The sequence below is a fragment of the Eschrichtius robustus genome, chromosome 4 (genome assembly GCF_028021215.1).
Source record: "Eschrichtius robustus isolate mEscRob2 chromosome 4, mEscRob2.pri, whole genome shotgun sequence".
Classification (NCBI taxonomy): domain Eukaryota; kingdom Metazoa; phylum Chordata; class Mammalia; order Artiodactyla; family Eschrichtiidae; genus Eschrichtius; species Eschrichtius robustus.
The window spans coordinates 59,899,247-59,920,594 of NC_090827.1; the positions used below are offsets into that span (position 1 = coordinate 59,899,247).

A 21,348-nucleotide genomic window follows, 5' to 3' on the forward strand; every position below is an offset into this window, starting at 1 on the left:
AAAGAGAGTATCTGATACACCTAAACGTATTAAGAGGAGATTTACATCTCTAAGGATGCAGGGGGTGAATTATTGATGGGATATAAAAAGCTAAGGAAACAGAAAATCATACAACTAATAACTCTGAGGTAAAAGTAGTACTTAAAAACAAAACAGTACCAGTCTTTACTACACTGGGAGAATGGGAAGGGGAAATGCACAAATGTTGAGGAGGGTGGTGGTGATCAGATTCTTCTAATTCCCTTCTCCCCTGCCTCCCTACACGACAGAGTCTGAAAAAGTTAATTATTCTCTTTTCAAGATTTTCTTGTAGTTACAGATGATCAAGTAGCTGTTCCGGTCAATGATATGCAATCAGAAGTCTACTCAGAATTTCTTTACTCTCCTGATTAAACAGGCAGATTTGGCTGCCATCCTCCTATCCTTTCTTTTTGTCTTGAACATGGACTGATGCCTACAGCTGCCAACAGTCACACTGAAAACATGAATCAACAAACCAACATGCTAAAATTGGTGGACGACAGAGAGTCTGAGTTTCTCATGATGTAGTTGAGCCCCTGTACCGACTCTGGACAGCCCACCTCTAGACTTCCAGTTAAATGAGAGCCGCGAGGCAGGTTTTGTTCCTTGGCCTATACTCACTAGATGCTAGCAGCAACTAAAGATAGTTGTGACAATTAAAAATGTTTCCAGCTACGGTCAACTGACCCTAGTGGGCAAAACTGCTAGTTGAGAACCATTACCTTATATTAGTATTTTGTTTTTTTAACTTTCAATAATACCGTAAATGTATTATTTTGATACAATTAAATTATGAAAAAAGAAACAGTATGAAAAGAGCTAGATGAGAGACCACCAATGTTTTGTCTCCTTTTAAAACCTCCCAATTTTCTTCCGGACCTCTCCCTGGGCCTAAGAGTGCCACTCCTTCTTTCCCAGACAAGCACAGACAGAACAGAGACACTTACCACCTAGAAATGCACACTCATAACGGCTGCAGGTCTTGTTTGTGCTTTGAAGGATAAGGTTATTGCCAGCCCCACCCTGTGACACATGAAAAACCTCATTCAGAGGTATTAAAATAATTCTTTCACTTTCTTTATCAAAAAATTTTTCAACGGCAATTCCAAAGCATGTGTTGATGATTAACAGAACATCTTGGTCATTAGCAACTTGAGGTTTGGTTGAATATGCCAAGGTGAAATGGCCAAGTCGGACTTGGTTTAGTCCTCCAAATGTAAATAAAGTAGTCTGCCTTACGCTATACACCACATTTTTGTAACTGTTCTCACAAGATCTTCTCAGCAACTGCAGAGCTTTTGTCAGGTAAAAATGAAAAGCTTTGAACTGGAAGCCATAGACATAATCTTTTCGAGACTGGCCAGCCATTTTCCCAGCTTCACTGAACAGACGGTAAAAGGAAGTTTGCTCTTGAGCTTCAGAAATATATGCCATCAGGGCTATTCCATGGTTATCCTTAAAACCCACAGGGAGAAAGAGCTGAGTCTTCCGAGCTTCCCACTTGGCTTCTGCATTTTCCCACACGTCTTCCAAGAGTTGGAGGCTTGCTTTTTCCTCCTTGAGCAATTGGGGGACATATTTGATTTCCATCCTGTCAGTGCATTTCAGGTATTCGTCATCAAATGCATTATCTGCCATATCTATCAGTTCAGCTTGTACCTTCAAAGGAAAAGGACATTAATACTCTTGAAATAAAGACATCTGGTGTACATCATTTCTCTCAATTTATCGCATCCAGCCCCTCATGCCAAGACCCTCTCCCTTGCTTACAATGAACTTTGGATATGTTTTTACATAGGAAGTATCTTCCACTGCTAATGATAACTTTTCTCACATATTTATACGAAAGAGTAAATGACCATGCCTACAACTCATTCGTTTGAACCCTGTGGTACGGAGGAAAGAACAATGAGGGTGAAACTGAAGAAAATGGGTGGCAGTCCTGGCTTTGAACAATATTCTTAGCTAGATTTCCTCAACCACTCAAGACTGTTGAGTGAATTTGAAATATCTTGTGTGAAACACTTTACATGAAGGATAAATATATAAAGGCAAATATTACCCTTTTTGCTCTGAGCCTGCCCCCTCCCCCTGGTCTGTGTGGTTCAGCTAGGACTGATTCTGCATCTTCAGCCCCTATGATAAGCAACGATGCAGGCTTAAAAACCAGAGCACTCCCAGAAAAACAAAAGGCTTTCTTTCCCTATAACCATAAGCTCTAAGGATAATATTGGCTTGCGGCAGCCAATAGTCATCCATTTAGTCCCATGGAGAATCCTGTCTACAAATAAAGCCAACAAAGGAAGGTTTGCAGAGCTGAGAGGTGAAGAGAGAGATGAGGCCCTGATAACATTACTTAAGGCCTGAGTCTAGCTTTACCTGAAAACTGTATTTTACTTCAGTCATAAGAATCAGTAAATTCCCTATTTATCTGAGCTAGTTTGAATTGTCTTTCCGTTACAAGTAACTGGAAAAGGACTAAGCATCTTTATATGACACACATAACATAAGAAGCAGGGCAGTGTAGTGTAACGAACACTACTAGCTTTGAATCAGATAGATCTGGATTCAAATTCCATTTCTGTTACTAACTAGGTACTAATTACTTATGGGAAAGTTACTTGACATTTCTGAGCTTCAATTTTTTTCATCTAAAAAATGGGGATAACGTGAGGAAATAATATCTTAATTGCAGGATTGTTGTGAGGATTACATGATATAATGAATATATGCAAAGTCCTTAGCCCCATGCCTGGCACGTATCAAGCCTTCAACAAGCTGTGGTTATTTTTATCATTTCGTAATAGGAATATATGTACAGTCTTCCCTCAGTATCCATGGGGGATTGGTTCCAGGAGCCCCCGCAAATACCAAAATCCACAAATGCTCAAGTTCCTTATAAAACTGGCATAGTACAGCCTTCCCCGGCGGTCCAGTGGTTAAGGCTCCACGCTTGCACAAACCAGGGGTGCTGGTTTGAACCCTGGTCGGGGAACTAAGATCCCGCATGCCACGTGGTGCAGCCAAAAAAAAAAGGCACAGTACAATGAATACAGTGGGCCCTCTCTATCTGCGGGGTCGTGCATGTATGGATATGGAGGGCAGACTGTATTATACTGTAAGTTCCTCAAGGGCACGATATGTATCTTATTTATCTTCTGAATTCCAAGCATCTAGCATAGCAACTGGCAAAACACTTAGTTCAAGTGAACTAAGTAAGAACCCTGTGCTCAGGCCTATGGATCAAAACACAGGATGAGCACATCTGCCCAGAGACACCATCTAAGGGTTTCTGCAAGCAAAAGGATAATGCCCTCCATATCATTGTCTCTTTCCACTACTCTATACTTGTATGGTACACTGACTGCATAAGTTGCAACCTCAGTTGGAGACTTTATAGAAGCACTTAGCCAGGATCTGTTAAAGTTGCAGGCTCCATGTGAATGATTCTTAAAGTGTGTGAGTGTGTGTGTGGAAAGGAAGAGGCGGTGCAGAGAACCAACTTAAGAGAGCAAAATATAACTTGATTCCACATCCCACACTATCTCCTTCTCACTATCTCTCTTCTCCCCTCATAGTCAAACTTCTTCAAAAAGACATCTATCTTTGCCATCTCCGTTTCATTTCCACTCATATCCCAGCCCTCTTCAATCCGGTTTCCGACCCCCATTCCTCCATCCAAACAGCTCTCACTAAGGAAACATTTCTTCTTAGACTCCTTTGCAGATCTAGCATATTCTAGTTGGCCATTAAATGCTGGAGTTTCTCAAGGCTACTTATTTTCCAACTCTCAATTCTACCCTTAGGCAATTATATAAGACCCATAGTTTCAGTTATCATCTAAATACCTCTGATCTGTCCTGTAAGTGCAAGATCTGTAGAGCAACTGCCTACTTAATAACTCCACTTGAATTGCTCAAAGACCCTTCAAACAAAACAATCTAAGACCAAGACCAAACTTATAATCTTACTGCCTACAACTACCATCAACTTATTCATTTGTGAAATTTTCTTAGATTTCTCGTTCTCAGTCACCCCCTGTGGCCACTTCATCATTAAGGCCTAACAAACTTCTCCAGAGTGCTTTCTGTATGTGAAGCACTAAGTGTTCATATATATTAATTCATTTAATCTTTATGGTAACCCTGTGAGGTAGGTAGGTACTATTATTAGTTCCTTTTTTTAAGGATGAGGAAACTAAGGCACAGAGAGATTAACTTGTTTGGAATTGATATTTGAACCCAGGCAATCTGGCTCCAGAGTCCGTTCTCTTAACCAAAATGTTGTGTTTCTGATGATGAAGACCACTGACATTTATGTAGCACTTTTTAAAAAAAAGAGTTTAATTTTGTCCTCATAACAACCCTTATGAAAGGTTGGGCAGACAATTCACAACACCGTGTTACGAATGTAGGAATTGTGCTGGCATCAGAAACGGTCTTGATTACCAGCCACAGAATATTCTGCTGGGGAAGTCACTGAGACTCCTGAACTCCTGGGTCTGTAGGTCACTTTCTTGAAGTGGGAATTTGAGCTTCATGAGATGAAATCATTGCCATCTCCTAGCCAAGAAATGCACTTTGCTCCACAGCACAGAATGTATCAGAATGCATCTTGGGCACCAATGCCTAATTTATCTTCAAGACTTCAACATCTTATAAGACATCATACCCTGAAACCAGCCCCCCCCCCACATATTCCTCACATCATATCAAGGGTTGATCCAATATGATCCTGTCTTTGCCCCTGTGCCTCTAACCAGTCTCTGCATGTCTAATTTTAGACATCAAGTCTTTCTGGCCAAAGGCCACCGTTGATTGTGTGTTCTGTATAGTGAGTACCTTGAGCACTGAAAAAGCCCACAAATGCCACCACAATTCAGGGGAAACTGAATGGACAAGGAACAGGTACAAAGGCTGGGTGAACACACTGATTGTATTTTCTTCCTCTGAGTTATCCATTGAAACAAAAGCCTATATGGATGAAATTCAATTACTAAAAGTTTGTTACAAAAATGTAAAAATGACCTAAATGGTTAAAGAAAAGAAATTGGTTAAACAAATTATGAAACATTCATAAAACAAACACATCAAATTTATGTTGCAGAAGAATATTAAAAGGCAAATCAAAACCACAGTGAGATACCACCTCACACCCATTAGGATGGCTATAAAGATAAGGAAAAAAAAGGAAAATAGGGACTTCCCTGGTGGCGCAGTGGTTAAGTATCCGCCTGCCAGGGCAGGAGACACGAGACACAGGTTCAACCTCTGGTCTGGGAAGATCCCACATACCTCGGAACAACTAAGCCCGTGCGTCACAACTACTGAGCTTGCATGCCACAACTACCGAAGCTCACGTGCCTAGAGCCTGTGCTCCACAACAAGGGAAGCCACTGCAATGAGAAGCCTGCGCACCGCAACAAAGAGTAGTCCCCGCTTGCTGCAACTAGAGAAGGCCTGCGCGCAGCAACAAAGACCCAATACAGCCAAAAAAAAAGGAAAATAGCAAGTGTCAGCAAGGATGTAGAGAAATAGAACCCTCATACCCTGCTGTATAAGTAATTAAAATGGTGCAGCCACTGTGGAAAACAGTTTGGGGCACTTCCTCAAAATATTAAACATAGAGTCACCATATGACCCAGCAATTCTACTCCTGGGTATATACCCAAGGGAACTGAAAATATATGTTCCCACAAACAAAAACCTTTGCATGAAAATTTGTGGCAGGACTATTCATTCATAAGAACAAAAAAGTGGGGCCAACCCAAATGTCCATCAATTAATGAATGGATAAAAAAAATGTGGCATAGCCATGCAATGGAATATTATTAAACTATAAAAAAGAAGGATGTACTAATATACACTGCAACATGGATGAACCTTGAAAATGTTATGCTAAGTAAAAGAAGCTGCACAAAAGGCCAGATAAAATGTCCAGAATATGCAAATCCATAGAGACAAAGCGCATCCCAGGGGATGCAGGGAAGAGGGAATTGGGATTGACTGCTAATAGCTACAGGATTTCTTTTTTGTCATGATGGGAATGTCCTATAATGAGATAGTGGTGATGGTCGCACAACATAGTGAATATATGAAAATCACTGAACTGTACACTTTAAAATGGTATATTTTGGGGACTTCCCTGGTGGAGCAGCGGTTAAGAATCCGCCTGCCAATGCAGGGGGCACAGATTCGATCCCTGGTCCGGGAAGATCCCACATGCCGCAAAGCAACTAAGCCCATGTGCCACAACTACTGAGACTGCACTCTAGAGCCCACAAGCCACAACTACTGAGCCTGTGTGCTGCAACTACTGAAGCCCGTGCGCCTAGAGCCCGTGCTCTGCAACAAGAGAAGCCACTGCAATGAGAAGCCCGTGCACCACAACAAAGAGTAGCCCCCGCTCGCCACAACTAGAGAAAGCCTGGGCGCAGCAACGAGGACCCAACACAGCCAAAATAAATAAATTAAAAAAAAATTTTTTTTAAAGTAAAATGGTGTATTTTTATATGTGAATTATATTCCAATTTTTAAAAAGTCACACTGCAGACCAGGTAACAGAATATACAGTGATTCTATAAACAATATATCAGAATATTAAATTTAAAAATGGATAAAATTTTAAGAATTTAACACATTTTAAAGAACATACTTCAAATCAGTGGACAAATACTCATTCAGTAGTGATGTGAGAGTTAACAATGTGGCGAGAAATATCAAGTGAGATACCTGGCTCATATTTTACATAAAAGTATGATACAGAATGTTTAAAGATTCAATTGTAAAAAATAAAATCATAAACTATCAGAAAAAAAAAGAATACTGAATGTGGGAAAATAGTCACTATATAGTTTAATGGAAAACGTAGATAAACATTGCAGTGTCATCTTATCTAAAGAAAAATACATATTTTTAGAATATCTGATGCCATGGACAGACATCTGTAGCACAATATTAACTTAAAAAGGTAAAAAAATACTATGTATAGTGTGAATCCATTTTTGTAAATTACAAACATAAACACACAGAAGAAAGCTGAGAAGAATACACACCAACAGATTGAGTCTTTCCCTCTGGGCGGAAGACTGTGGATGATTTTTACTTTCCTCTTTTTGCTTAATTTTAATTTTTCAATTTTCTACAGTTAACACGTATCAGTGTGTAAAAGATAAGATCTACTTGTAAAAAACTAACTTACCTACTCTCTCTGTTCTCATTTCTATCATCAACCCACACAAATGCCTCAGGCAACCTCATATCAAGAGTTCCCATTCCAGTGACCACATGCTTCCCATTCCTAACATTACCTGGAAGATGTCCATTAGAATCATAGGTGCCAGCAGCATGGTGACCATTTCAAAATGTCCTGCCTTCATTTTTCTCTTCTAAATTAAAAAGAAAAAATTCCAATTTAGTAGACTTAAAAAAAAAGGTTTAGGGAAGTAGAACAGGATGACACACTATATATATTTTTTCATTCTGGGTAAGAGTGGGTATCATGATGGTTAGGAAGTGATTATTAATAAATTTCCGATGGCTGGAAGGGTCATTACACTTTGTCTGGTGGTCTAACACCCTCATTCTACAGATGAAGAAACCAAAGCTCGGAGAACTTCAGCAATTTGCTCAAGGTTAAATCTGTCCATTTCCATTCTCTTTTAGACATGTTGTCTCTCCCACCATAGTCACTGGTAGTCATTTTTTCTTCCTATCTCTAAATCTCCCCTCAGCATACGTAGGAAATCACAAACTAAAAAACAACCATTTCAAATTGGTCCCCTAGCTCCCAGTCTCCAAGAATTCTCCAGGAGTTAGTATCCACGCATATCATCCATTCTTTGATCCTCTTTGCAAACCAAGTCATGCCCATTTGGCTAGGATGGAGGCCAGTAGTGGTAAAAACCAGAAGGTTATCCGAGGCAGTCTGCTTCTCCCAAATATTCACATTTAAGAGAAGCCAAGGATAAAACAAGCGTCTTGCATAACTTTCTGAAGGCAGGAATGAGAATAAGAAGGAACTGGGTAGGAAGCAATTCTAGTAAGATTATATAATTCTATTGGCTGAATGCCCAATATTCATCCCAAAGTTCATGAGACAGGAACAGGTAAACAGGCGGGAAAGAGGCCGTCAAGGGCTGAAGCTGTCCCAGAGCCATTAACTGATTCAATTAAAGACTGGTTTATAGTTCCTTCCACATACCTACAACAAAGCTGACATGGCTGGAACTGAACTGAAATCTCTTTTTTTTAATCCTACCAATCACCATATTATGGCATCTGAAAATGGGGAAGAACAGCACAGGGGAAAGAAGATAGTCTTCCCTTTGGCCCCAGATCCCCATCTTTATTCAGGAGGCATATCTTTATTTAAAGATATCAAAAGATAGTACAAACATGCCGCTTTTGTGTGAAGCTTCCCTTTAAAAAAAGATTTGGAAAATAATACTTGACAGAGAACTGTCACAAGGCAGTATGTACCAAGCAAGCTCTGAATCAGGACTTTCTTGAAAATTCTTCACTTCCATAGTCTGAGTGTAAATAAGTCAAAATGTTTACCTGGCTTTTCTGCCTGTGGAGGTTTAAATGATGCTAGGTCTCAAACTGTTTCCCCACTCTCTCAGTGGCGGTGAGCGTGTCTTCAGGATAGGAGGCTGCTGACACTGAGAGCTGAGAAGGGAATGCTTTTCTTTTTATAAACATCCCCAGCAATAGCTTGGCAGTGGCACATTACCTCGTTTGTGTTCTGCTATTTATATCTGCCCCCCAGACTATCCCTTGGAATCATTACTGTTAACACATGAAATCTCCAAGAGGCTTGTAAAGCCACAGAAATTCCCTCTAACCACACAGCATGTTCAGTTCTGAGCCCTCAGTTCTGGGCTTCTCAGAGAGTGATCACTTCCCATTCCTAACCCTTTGACCCTTTGACCCTTCGACTCTGAGATGTCAGACTAAAGCGAGGATTTTACCCTAGCTAAATGGTTCACATAACTCAGGGGACTTGCTGTGTTAATCACTGGCAATGGTGATGGCTATCACCATTCACTCAACTGGCTTAGTGTATTTTAGGTACTGTGCCAGGTGCTGGGACACACAAGTAAGTAAAATAAAGCTGAAAAGCACTCAAACTAACAAAAGACATGAATATGCATACTTAGCCAGAATACATGTTAAAAATCTTAGGTACAGGCAAAGCCCAGTGAGAACACTAAGAAGGGAAGGATTTGGTAATATCTACAACTATAGCTCTCATTTGAGTAAAGTACACCTAGTAAATATATTGACTGCAGTGCTGAAGAATACTTAAGAATTCACTGACTATGGATAAAAAACCGTGAAATATCCTAGGAAATTCACGCATATGTGTATCAAAATTAATTAATATTTAGAAAGTAGCGCTATTCATAAAAGCCCCAAACTGCAAACCATCCAAATGCCTATAAATAGCAGAATAGATAAATTGTGGTGTATTTATACCATGGAATTTTGTATAGTATTGAAAATTAATAAACTCTTAACTACATGTATGTGCATAAATACCACAAATTTTAAACCTATGAACAGATACAAACATCTACACACTGAATGATTTAATTAGTATTGAGTACAAAATCAGGCAAAACACTTCTACGGCATCAGATGTCAGAACAGCACCCTGAGTGGGAGGTAGTAACTGGAAGAGGCACACGGGGAGCATCTGGGATGCTAGTTAGGTTCTGTTTTTGGTTCTGGGTCTCAATTACACTGATATATTGTTTATGAAAGTTCACCAAGCTATTATATACTTAAATGTATTTTTCTCTCTGTGTGTGTACATACCTATTTACTCAATGAAACATTTTAAACTGTCATGAAGTGAACCTACTTTTACAAAACCCATCTCTCCTCCTCAGACTCTTCCAGACGTCTAGCCTCTACCCACCTCACTGGCTAAGCAATTTAAGATCAAATACACTGAATAGGCTCTCAGTAATTGTATCATTTAAAAAAATAGAGTTTAGTTAGAAAGGAAAAAGTTTGCACATGTTTTCAGTCCTTAGGCTCACAATGACCGGCATTTTAGGCCCAGGCATGTGGGCCTACAGGGAATGAAGTAGTGGGATTTTCCTGTATTTGGCCCCCTAAAGCCTATCAGATTCATCAATAAATCATACAGAAGACTGAGTCTACCAAAAAGAACATAACAAACACTGCATGAAGTTCAAGGCAAGTTTGACCTTATTTATTCCCAGTATGCTTTTGCTCCATTCTTGTTTTCTTTCAAGAAAACATAGTGACTTGATATTTGTATATACTGTGACATGATCACCACAATTAAGTCTAATTAACATCCATCACCATACACAGTTACAAAATATTTTTTTGTGTGATGAGAACTTTTAGGATTTAGTCTCTTGGCAACTTGCAAATGTGCAATATAGTATTATGAACTCTAGTTGCCAGTTAGATCCCCATGACTGACTTACTTTGTAACTGGAAGTTTGTGCATTTTGACTCTCTTCACCTGTTCTGCTCAACTCCCACCCCCATCTCTGGCAGCCACCAATCTGTTCTCTGTATCTATGAGCTTGGTGGTTGCTTTTGTTTTTAGATTCCACGTATAAGCGAGATCATACGTTATTTGTTTTTCTCCATCTGACTTATTTCACTTGGCAAAATGCCCTCAAGATCCATCCATGTTGTTGCAAACGGCATTATTTCATTCTTTTTATGGCTGAGTAATATTCCATTGTATATAGGTGACACATTTTCTTTATCCATTCATCTGTCGATGGACACTTAGGTGGCTTCCATACCTTGGCTACTGTAAATAATGCCACAAAGAACACGGAGGTGCAGAAATCTTTCCAACTGTTTTCATTTTCTTTGGGTAAATACCCGGAAGTGAAATTGTTGGATCATACAGAAGTTCTATTTTTAATTTTTTGAGGAACCCTCATACTGTTTTTCATAGTGACTGCACCAATTTACATTCTTACCAGTAGTGCACAAAGGTTTCCTTCTTCATATCCTAACATTTGTTATTTCTTGTCTTTTTGATAATAGCCATTCTAACAGGTGTGAGGTGATATCTCATTGTGGTTTTTAAAATTTTTTTTTTTCTTGGCCGCACTGCACAGCATGTGGGATCTCAGTTCCCTGACCAGGGATTGAACCCACGCCCCCTGCAGTGGAAGCGCAGAGTCCTAACCACTGGACGGCCAGGGAAGTCCTTCTCATTGTGGTTTTGATTTGCATTTCCTAGATAATTAGTGATGTTGATCTTTCCATGTGTCTGCTGGCCATCTGTATATCTTATTTGAAAAAATATCTGTTCAGGTCTTTGCCCATTTTTTATATAGATTGTTTTTTTCCTATTGAGTTGTATGAGTTCTTTATATATTTTGGATATTAACCCTTTGTCATATGTATGATTTGCATATTATCTCCCAATCAGGCTGTATTTTCATTTTTTTTTCTTTTAACCAGGTAAGTCCCTGGGGGCCTTTTTTTAAAATTAATTAATTAATTTATATTATTTATTTTTGGCTGCAGTGGGTCTTCATTGCTGCGTGCGGGCTTTTCTCTAGTTGCGGCGAGCAGGGGCTACTCTTTGTTGTGGTGTGTGGGCTTCTCATTGCAGTGGCTTCTCCTGTTGCAGAGCAGGGGCTCTAGGCATGGGGGCTTCAGTAGTTGTGGCTCGCGGGCTCTAGAGCGCAGGCTCAGTAGCTGTGGCGCACGGGCTTAGTTGCTCCATGGCATGTGGGATCTTCCTGGACCAGGGCATGAGTCCATTGGTAGGCGGACTCCTAACCACTGTGCCACCAGGAAAGTCCCCTGTATTTTCATTTTTAGATGGTTCCCTTTGCTGTGCAGAAACCTCTTAGTTTGGTATAGTCCCACTTGTTGATTTTTGCTTTTGTTGCTTTTGCTTTTGGTGTCATATCCAAAAAATCACTGCCAAGACCAATGTCAAGGAGCTTACCACTTATGTTTCCTCTAGGAGTTTTATGGTTCAGGTCTTATTGGGTTGGCCAAAAAGTTTGCTCAGGTTTTCCCATAAGATGTTATGGAAAAACCCAAACAAACTTTTGGGCCAACCCGATACATTCAAGTCTTTAATACATTTTGAGTTAATTCTTAGGTATGATGTAAGATAGTGGTCCAGTTTCATTCTTTTGCCTGTGGCTGTTCAGTTTTCCAAACACCATTTACTACAGAGACTGTCTTTTCCCCACTGTATATTGGCTCCTTTGTCGTAAGTTAATTGATCATATATACATGAGTTTATTTCTGGGCTTGCCATTCTATTTCACTGATCTATGTGTCTGTTTTTATGCCAATACCATACTGTTTTGATTACTATAGCTTTATAATATAGTTTGAAATCGTGGAGCACAATGCCTTCAGCTTTGTTCTTCTTTCTCAAGATTGCTTGGGGGTTTTTGTGGTTCCATACAAGTTTTAGGATTTTTTTGGTCCTATTTCTGTGAAAAATGCCATTGGAATTTTGAAATGGATTGCACTGACTATGTAGATTGCTTCGGGTAGTATGGACATTTTAACAATATGGATTCTTCCAGTCCATGAGCATGGACTATCCTTCTACTCTTCTGAGTTTTCTTCACCTTTTTTCATCAATGTCTACAGTTTTCAGCATACAGGTTTTTCACCTCCTTGGTTAAATTTATTCACAGGTATTTTATTATTTTTGGTGCAATTATAAATGGGGTGATTTTCTTTATTTCTCTTTCTGATCATTCATTATTGGTGTATAGAAACACAACAGATTTCTGTGTATTGATTTCGCATCCTGAAACTTCACTGAATTTATTAGTTCTGGTTTTGGGAGGAGTCTTCAGGGTCTTCTGTATATAATATCATGTCATCTGCAAATAATGACAGTTTTACCTCTTTCTTTCCAATTCAGATGCCTTAATTTCTTTTCCTTGCTTGATTGCTCTGGCTAGGACTTCTAATACTATGTTGAACAGAAGTGATAAGAGTAGCCATCCTTGTTTGAACATGATTTTAGAGGAAAAGCTTTCAGCTTTTCACCACTGAGCATATTAGCTGTGGGCTCTCATAGACAGCCTTTACTATGTCAAAGCACATTCCCTCTATACTGACTTTGTTGAGAATTTTTTATCAGAAATGTCTGTTAAATTTTGTCAAGCGCTTTTTCTGCATCTTTTGTGATGATCACATGATTTTTATCCTTCATTTCGTTAATCTGGAGTATCTCACTGACTGATTTGTGAATATCAAACCATCTTTGCATCCCTGGAATAAATCCCAATTGATCATGGTGTATAATCCTTTCAATGTATTGTTGAATTCAGTTTGCTAATATTTTAAGGATTTTTGCATCTATGTTCCTCAGGGATACTGGCCTGTAATTCTCATTTTTTGTAGTGTCTTTGTCTGGTTTTGGTATCAGGATAATGCTGGCCATAAACTGAGTTGTGAGCTTGGAAGTGTTCCCTCCTCTTCTATTTCTTGGAAGAGTTTGAGAAGGACTGGTGTTAATTCTTTTCAAATGTTTAGTAGAATTTGCCAGTGACGCCATCTGGACTTTTATTTGGGGGAAGTTTTTAATTACTGATTCAATCTGCTTACTAATAAACAGTCTGTTCAGATTTTCTGTTTCTTCCTGATTCACTCCTGGAAGGTTGTTTGTTTCTAGGAATTTATCCATTTCTTCTAGGTTGCCCAATTTGTTGGCATATACTTTATTTGTAGTAGTCTCTTATGATCCTTTATATTTCTGTGGTATCATCTGTAATGTCTTCTCCTTCATTTCTGATTTTATTTATTTGAGTCCTCTCTTCTTTTCTTAGTGAGTCTAGTTAAAGGTTTGTTGATTTTGTTTATTTAAAAATAACACCTCTTGGTTTCATTGATCTTCTCTATTGTCTTTGTTTCTTTCCATTTATTTCTACTATGATCTTGGTTATTTCTTTCTTTCTACTAACTTCAGGCTTTATTTATTCTTCTCTTTCTAGTTCTTTGAGGTATAAAGTTAGGTTTTTTATTTGAGATTTTTCTTGTTTCTTGCAGTAGGCATTTATCACTATGAAATTTCCTCTTAGAACTGCTTTTACTGCAGCCCATGAATTTTGGTATGTTATATTTCCATTTTTGTTTGTCTCAAGGTATTTTTTGATTTTGCCTTCAATTTTTTCTTTGACCTATTGGCTGTACAGGAGCATGCTATTTAATCTTCACATATTTATGAATTTTCCAGTTTTCTTCTTATAATTTATTTCTAGTTTTATGCTACTGTGATTGGAAAAGGTGCTTGAGATGATTTCAATTTTATTAAATTTGTTAAGACCTGTTTTGTGGCCTAACGTATGATCTATCCTAGAGAATGTTCCATGTGTACTTGAGAAGAACGTGTATTCTATTGCTTTTGGATGGAATGTCCTGTATATTTCTGTTAAGTCCATCTGGTCTAATGTGTCATTTAAGGCCAATGTTTCCTTATTTATTATCTGGATGATCTATCCACTGATGTAAGTGGGGTATTAAAGTCCCCTACTATTGTCGTACTGTTGTCTGTTTCTCCCTTTAGGTCTGTTAATATTTGCTTTATATATTTAGGTGCTCCTATATTGGGTGCATAAACATTTACAAATGTTACATCCTCTTGTTGGACTGACCCCTTTATCACTATATAATCCCCTTCTTTGTCCCTTATCACAGTCTTTGTTTTAAAGTATATTTTGTCTGATATAAGTGTTACCAAACGCAACTCTGTATGCTTGACGCACAGTGAGGCCAAACAATACCAGAACGTCAGATACCTGGGGTCTCCAGATGGAAGTGGTGCCAGGTCCCAGGCCAGGGCTCTGCTGCAAGCCTGGCAGGGGGCTGGATATGAGCCGTGGCTTCACGCACCACATCCAACGGAGCCAGCTTGCCCAGTGCTGCCCCGCCTCATGCCACTGCCACTGCCCCCAGCCTGGCCTGGCCCAGCAGTCCCTGACTCCTGCTGGACTCCCTGCTGGGACGACTATGACAGGAAGGTGAAGCAGGCAGCCAGGAAGAAGGCAAGGAGGTGGCACACGCCTGTGCCCACTTGGCCATGAGAGCCTGACCTGCAGATATACCTGCCACTGTAACAGGGGCAGGGCAGGCTCACAGCCGTTAGCTCGTGACCATTAGCACATGGCAGTTAGAGGCCCTGCTCCACCAACAGTCAGCCAAGGAGTGGTCCTGGGGCAGAGAGTGTGGTGAGAGGCAGATCGCAGCCTCCTCCAGGCCCTCCAGGTCTGCTGGCCTCAGGCTGAGGGCTGTGTCCTACAGAGCTCCAGAGCCCTTGCTACAGCTGCCCACTGGCCGGCCCCAGGCCTTGCAGCAGCAGTGAACCTCTCCCCCATCCCCACCTCTGCAACCTAATGGTGGCAGCAGTCTCCATGGGTTGCAGTTCAGGGAGCCCTCAGCAACTGGAGTGTATGGACACTGCCATTAAGGTAACAGCAGTCTCCATGGATTGCAGGCCATGGAGGCCTCAGAGCCTCTCCAGTTTAAATGAAAAGGCTGAGAGCTGGCTGGATCCTGGGTGCCTTGCTCCCTTAGTGATGATGGCTGGGCAGCGTTTGGGAACCCGGCCCTGAGGGTGCCGCCAGCTGAGATCTGCCTCTTCAGCTGGGCCTGGGCACTGGTGGGAGGACCCAGGCTGGGTGCTGGATGAATGCTCCCAGGCAGGGTAACCCACCCGTGTAGGGATCCCCTTCTCTTAGCCAGGACCTGGAACTTGGTGGATGAGAGTTGAGACTTGACACCTTGCCCTTTCTTGTTAGAACAGAGAATAACATTTGTTTTGGTGGAGGTTTATAGGAACATTGTGACCTGACCATGACCTGACCTCAAGAACAAAGGATCTGACACCAAGAAGTCTGCAACAACTAACCGTGCCCCTCCCTCACCTTTCCTATAAAAGGGCTTTGCTGAAAGTTTTGGGGGAGTTTGGGTTTTTTTAAGGCATGAGCCACCCATCTCCTTGCAGGGCCCTGCAATAAACCAAACTCTGACGTTTTGGTGTTGTTTGGCCTCACTGTGCATCAGCCACATGGACTTGCGTTCGTAACATAAGTATAGCTACCCCAGCTTTCTTTTGGTTTCTATTTGCGTGGAATACCTTTTTCCATTCCTTCACTTTCTTTTTTTCTTTTAAAGATTTTTTTTTTTTGATGTGGACCATTTTTAAAGTCTTTATTGATTTGTTACAATATTTCTTCTGTTTTATGTTTTGGTTTTTGGCCACGAGGCATGTGGGATCTTAGCTCCCCAACCAGGAATGGAACCCGCACCCCCTGCACTGGAAGGCAGAGTCTTAACCACTGGACTGCCAGGGAAGTCCCCATCTCTTCACTTTCAATCTGTGTGTGTCCTTAAGTCTGAAGTGAGTCTTCTGTAGGCAGCATATAGATGGGTCTTGTTTTTGTCACTCAATCATTCTATATCTTTTGATTGGAAAATTTAGTTCATTTTACGTTTAAAGTGATTATTGAAAGGTATGTTCTAATTGCCATTTTGTTAATTGTTTTCTGGCTGCTTTGTAGTTCCTCTGCTCCTTTCTTCTTCTCTTGGTCTCTTCCTTTGTGGCTGATGATTTTCTTTAGTGCTATCTCATATTCCTTTCTCATTTCCTTTTGTGTATCTAATATAGGTTTTTACTTTGTGGTTATCGTGAAGCTTACATATAACAGCTTGTAACAGTCTATTTTAAGTCGATAACAACTTAACTTTGAATGTATTCTAAAGTTCTACATTTTTATTCTCCCATCCCCCACATTTTATGTTTTTGATGTCACATTTTACATCTTTTAATAGTGTGTATTCCTTAACTAATTATTGTAGTTATGGTTACTTTTACTACTTTGTCTTTTAACCTTCATACTAGCTTTAAAAGTGACTAATCTACTACCTTCACCATACAGGAATACCTTATTTTACTGCACTTTATTGTGCTTCATAGATATTACATTTTTTTTTTTTTTTTTTTTTTTACAAATCAAAGGTTTGTGGCAACCTTGCCCTGACCAATTCTGTAGGTGCTATTTTTCCAACAGCATTTGCTCACTTCATGTCTCTGTGTCATATTTTGGTATTTCTTGAAAAATTTCAAACTTTTAAATTATTATGTCATGGTGATCTGTGATCTTTGATGGTACTACTATACAGCTTGCTGAAGGCTCAGATAATGGTTAGCATTTTTTAGCAATAAAGTATTTTTAAATTAAGGTATACATACTGGTTTTTTAGGCATATGCTATTGCATACTTAATAGTCTATAGTACAGAATAAACATAACTTTTATATGCATTGGGAAACCAAAAAATTCATGTGACTTGCTTTATTGTGATATTCACTTTATTGTGGTGGTCTGGAACCAAGCCACTGTATCTCTGAGGTATGCTCATATATTTATCTTTAGCAGTGAGTTTTATACTTTCATATGTTTTGTCGTTACTAATTAGTGTCCTTTCTTTTCAGCTTAAATATGTCCCTTTAACATTTCTTGTAATGACAGTTTAGTGGTGATGCACTCCTTTAGCTTTTGCTTGTCTGGAAACTCTTATCTCTCCTTCAGTTCTGAATGATAACTTTGCAGGTAGAGTATTCTTGGTGGTAGGTTTTTTTCCTTTCCTTGCCACTCCCTTCTGGTCTGCAAAGTTTCTGCTGAAAAGTCTGCTGCTGGTCTTATGGGGGTTCCCCCATACATAACAAGTTGTTTTTCTCTTTCTGTTTTAAGATTCCCTCCTTGTCTTTAACTTTTGACGTTTTAATTATAATGAGTTTTATTGTGGGTCTCTTTAGGTTCATCTTATTTGGAACTCTCTGGGTTTCCTGGATCTGGATGTCTGTTTCCTTCCCCAGGTTAGGGAAGTTTCAACCATCATTTATTCAAATAAATTTTCTCCCCTTTCTCTCTCTCCTGTCCTTCTGGGACTCCTATAATACAAATGTTAGTCCATTTGATGTTGCCCCGTAAGTTCCTTATGCTATCTTCACTTTTTTGCATTCTTTTTTCTTTTTTTGCTACTCTGATTTGGTGAGTTCTTCTACCCTGTCTTTGAGTTCACTGACCCTTTCTTCTGTTTCATCTCGTCTGCTGTTGAATCCCACTAGTGTATTTTTCAGTTCAGTTACCATATTCTTTGTTCTGTGACTTCTGTTCGCAACTTTTAAATATTTTCTATGTCTTTGCTGAAGTTCTCACTGTGTTCGTCCATTCCTCTTCTGAGTTCAGTGAGCATTTTTTTTTTTCAAATTTTTTTGTTTTTATGTTTTTAGCATCTTTATTGAAGTGTAATTTCTTTACAATGGTGTGTTAGTTTCTGCTTTATAACAAAGTGAATCAGCTATACATATACATATATCCCCATATCTCCTCCCTCTTGCACAGTGAGCATTTTTATGACCACTACCTTTGAACCCTTTATCGGGTTAATTACTTATCTCTATTTTATTAAGATTTTTTCCTGAGGTTTTATCTTGTTCTTCCATTTGGAACACACTCTTCTGTTTCTTCACTTTGCTTGACTCTCTATGTTGGTTTCTATGCATTAGATGAAAGAGCTGCTTCTCCCAGTTCGGAAGGGTTGGCCCTGTGTAGGACACAAACCTTACCATTCAACCCGGCCCTAGCACTCTTGGTTGTTTCTCAACATGTTTGTGATTATCCAAGCAGCCAATTTTATATTTAATAGCTCCCAGTAGCTGAGGGTGCGCCAAGACTAGTTAGTGTCCCAAAGGGAAGGCTCTCACTCAGCATCTAGTTCAGGCTGTTACAAGCCAGACCCTCAGGCAGCAGCTTTTTTTTTTTTTTAATTTATTTATTTATTTTTGGCTGCATTGGGTCTTTGTTGTGGTGCGTGGGCTTCTTGTTGCGGTGGCTTCTCTTGTTGCAGAGCACGGGCTCTAGGCGGTGGGCTTCAGTAGTTGTGGTGTGTGGGCTTAGTAGTTGTGGCTCGCGGGCTCTAGAGCACAGGCTCAGTAGTCGTGGCGCACCGGCTTAGCTGCTCCGGGGCATGTGGGATCTTCCCGGAGCAGGGCTCAAACCCGCGTCCCCTGCACTGGCAGGCGGATTCTTAGCCACTGTGCCACCAGGGAAGTCCCCAGCAGCTTTTAAAAATACAAAATAAACAGTTTTGTCAGACCACAAGTGCAAGCCCTGCTGGTCCCCAGAGCCAAGTGATCTGGAGGTATCCCCTGGGCAGCAATCATAAAAATCAGGGCTCCAGATGAGTGTGTAAGCTCCTTTCTGGGAGATACCAGTAAGCTGTCACAAGGCAGAGGGAGGGCAAAAAGATGGTATTCCCCAGCCTACATTCCCTGAGAGCACCTCTGTAGCCTCTGAACATGTTTCATACCTGAGGCCTGTCCCTGTGGCCAAAGTACCAGGACTAGCAAGTAGGCTTCTTTCACAGAAAGACTAGGGGAGTGTTTTAGTCCACTGTCTGTGCAGTGCCCTGGGGATGGTAGCCTTCCAAGAACTCTCTCTCTAATTGTTACAATCCTGTGGGACCTAGGAACGTCATCCCTCCTAACCACCAGAGTCAGGCAATCAAGGGATATTCCCTGGGCAGCAGCTGCAAAAACCAGGGCACCAGATGCAAAAACTGGGACCCCAGACACTTATAAGAGCTCCCTTTCGAGAGATGCTGACACTCTGGGGTACAGCAGGAGACGGGGAAGATAATGCCTGCCCTCCGCGTTCTCAGGAAAGGTTTACAGTCAGCCCTTAGCTGTGTGTTTAATTAGAAGCCTGCCCCTCATGTTGCAGCAATAATGATAAGCTAATAGGCCTTTTTCACAAAAACATTGAGCTCCTGAGTCTGTTACCTCCTGCTGTGCCCTGGGAGTCGTTGCTGTTTAAGAACTCTTTCTCATTGGTTATAGTCTCGTGGGGCCCACGAGCTAAGCCTGTCTGGCCACCAGAGCCAAGTGATGTAGAGGTGTCCCCTGGTAGCATCTGCAAAAATCAGGGCACCAGAGAAGGGTATAAGCTCCTTTCTGGAAGATATCAGCGAGCTGGAATAAAGCAGAGGGAGAGCGCAAAGACGGAGTCTACCTGCCTCCATTCCCTGAGAGCAGCTCTATAAGCCCCTATAAGTATGCCAAACCAGAAGTCTGTCCCTCAGGCCAAAGCTCCTGGACAAGCAAATAGGTCTCTTCCTCAGAAAGACTAGAAGTGTGTTTCAGTCTGCTCTCCGTGCAGTGCCCTAGGAGTGGTAGTCTGCCAAGAACTGAATCTCCTATTGTTACAGTCCTATGAAACCCAGGGGCACAAGTCCTCTTGGCCTCCAAAGCCAGGTGATCCCCCAGGTGGTAGCTGCAAAAACTGGGTCACCAAATATGAAAACCAGGGCACCAGATGTATACAGAAGCTCCTCTCTGAGAAATACGGGTGCTCTGGAGTGCAGCAGAGGGAGAACACAAAACGGCACCCACTGGCTAGATGGGAGGTGGGTAGGGGGAGGGTGTGCCAAAATGGCACCTGCCAAAAAAAGGAAAAATAAAGAAACAAATTTTTTAAAAGTCGGGGGAGATGGCACCCGCTGGTTTCAGCAAGACCGAAAGAAATTGTGAAAAGTGGCGCCCACCGACTGGAGCATAAAGATGACACCCATCGGAAGGGGGAAAAAAGAAAGAAGAAGAAAAGATGGCGCCCGTGGGCTTTAGCAAAGGAGAGGGAGGGCATGATGACGGCGCCCACTAGCCTCCGTCCCAGGAGAATATTCCAGCAGACCCCTGCTCCTCAGACCAATTGCTTTAAAATTAGCAAATGAGTCTTCTACATATAAGTCTGGGCGATTTTCAAGGGCTGCTTCTGCGCTGCACCCTAGAGCAGGTGAGTCTGCACACGGTCCCTTTAAGAACTGTACCTCGGTTTGCCTCAGCCCCACAGGTCTCGTGTATGTGAGCCCTGCTGGTCTTTAGACCCAGGTGTTTTGAGGGCTTGTCTCTCAGGTGACTGTCTTTAAAGTTGGGGTGCCCAGCGTGCAGTAAGAACCCTTTACTCCTCAAAGCAAAGCTCCAAGTTCGGAGCTACCTTCCAATTGTGGGTCACAGCATCAGAGGCGGAATTTATGGCAAGATTGTGCCTCAGCCTTTCCTACCCGCCTAAATGTGGTTTCCTTCTCATTTGTCTAATGTGAAAGATTGCTCCACCTGTTTTTAGCTTTTTCCCAGAGGAAACTGTTCCATATATGGCTGTAGATTTGGTATGCCCATGGGAGGAGGTGAGTTCAGGATCTTCTTATGTCGCTATCTTGAACTGGAACCTCCAGTTTTTAACCCTTGATTTCATTCATCCATCCATTCATTCAAC

At 40.9% G+C, this 21,348-nt stretch overlaps 1 protein-coding gene across 2 annotated transcripts in view; it reads right to left on the reverse strand.

Moving 5' to 3' along the window:
- The window catches only part of ART3 (ADP-ribosyltransferase 3 (inactive)), a 35,700-nt gene extending 28,301 nt beyond the window's left edge, over positions 1-7,399 (reverse strand). For both annotated transcript variants that reach the window (XM_068542144.1, XM_068542143.1), the window contains exons 1-2: positions 7,331-7,399; positions 969-1,680 (exon numbers count right to left, since the gene is read on the reverse strand). In XM_068542144.1, the coding sequence (XP_068398245.1) occupies positions 969-1,680; positions 7,331-7,399 (781 nt within the window). The remainder of the gene's footprint in view (positions 1-968; positions 1,681-7,330) is intronic.
- Between the last annotated feature and the right edge of the window lie 13,949 nt (positions 7,400-21,348).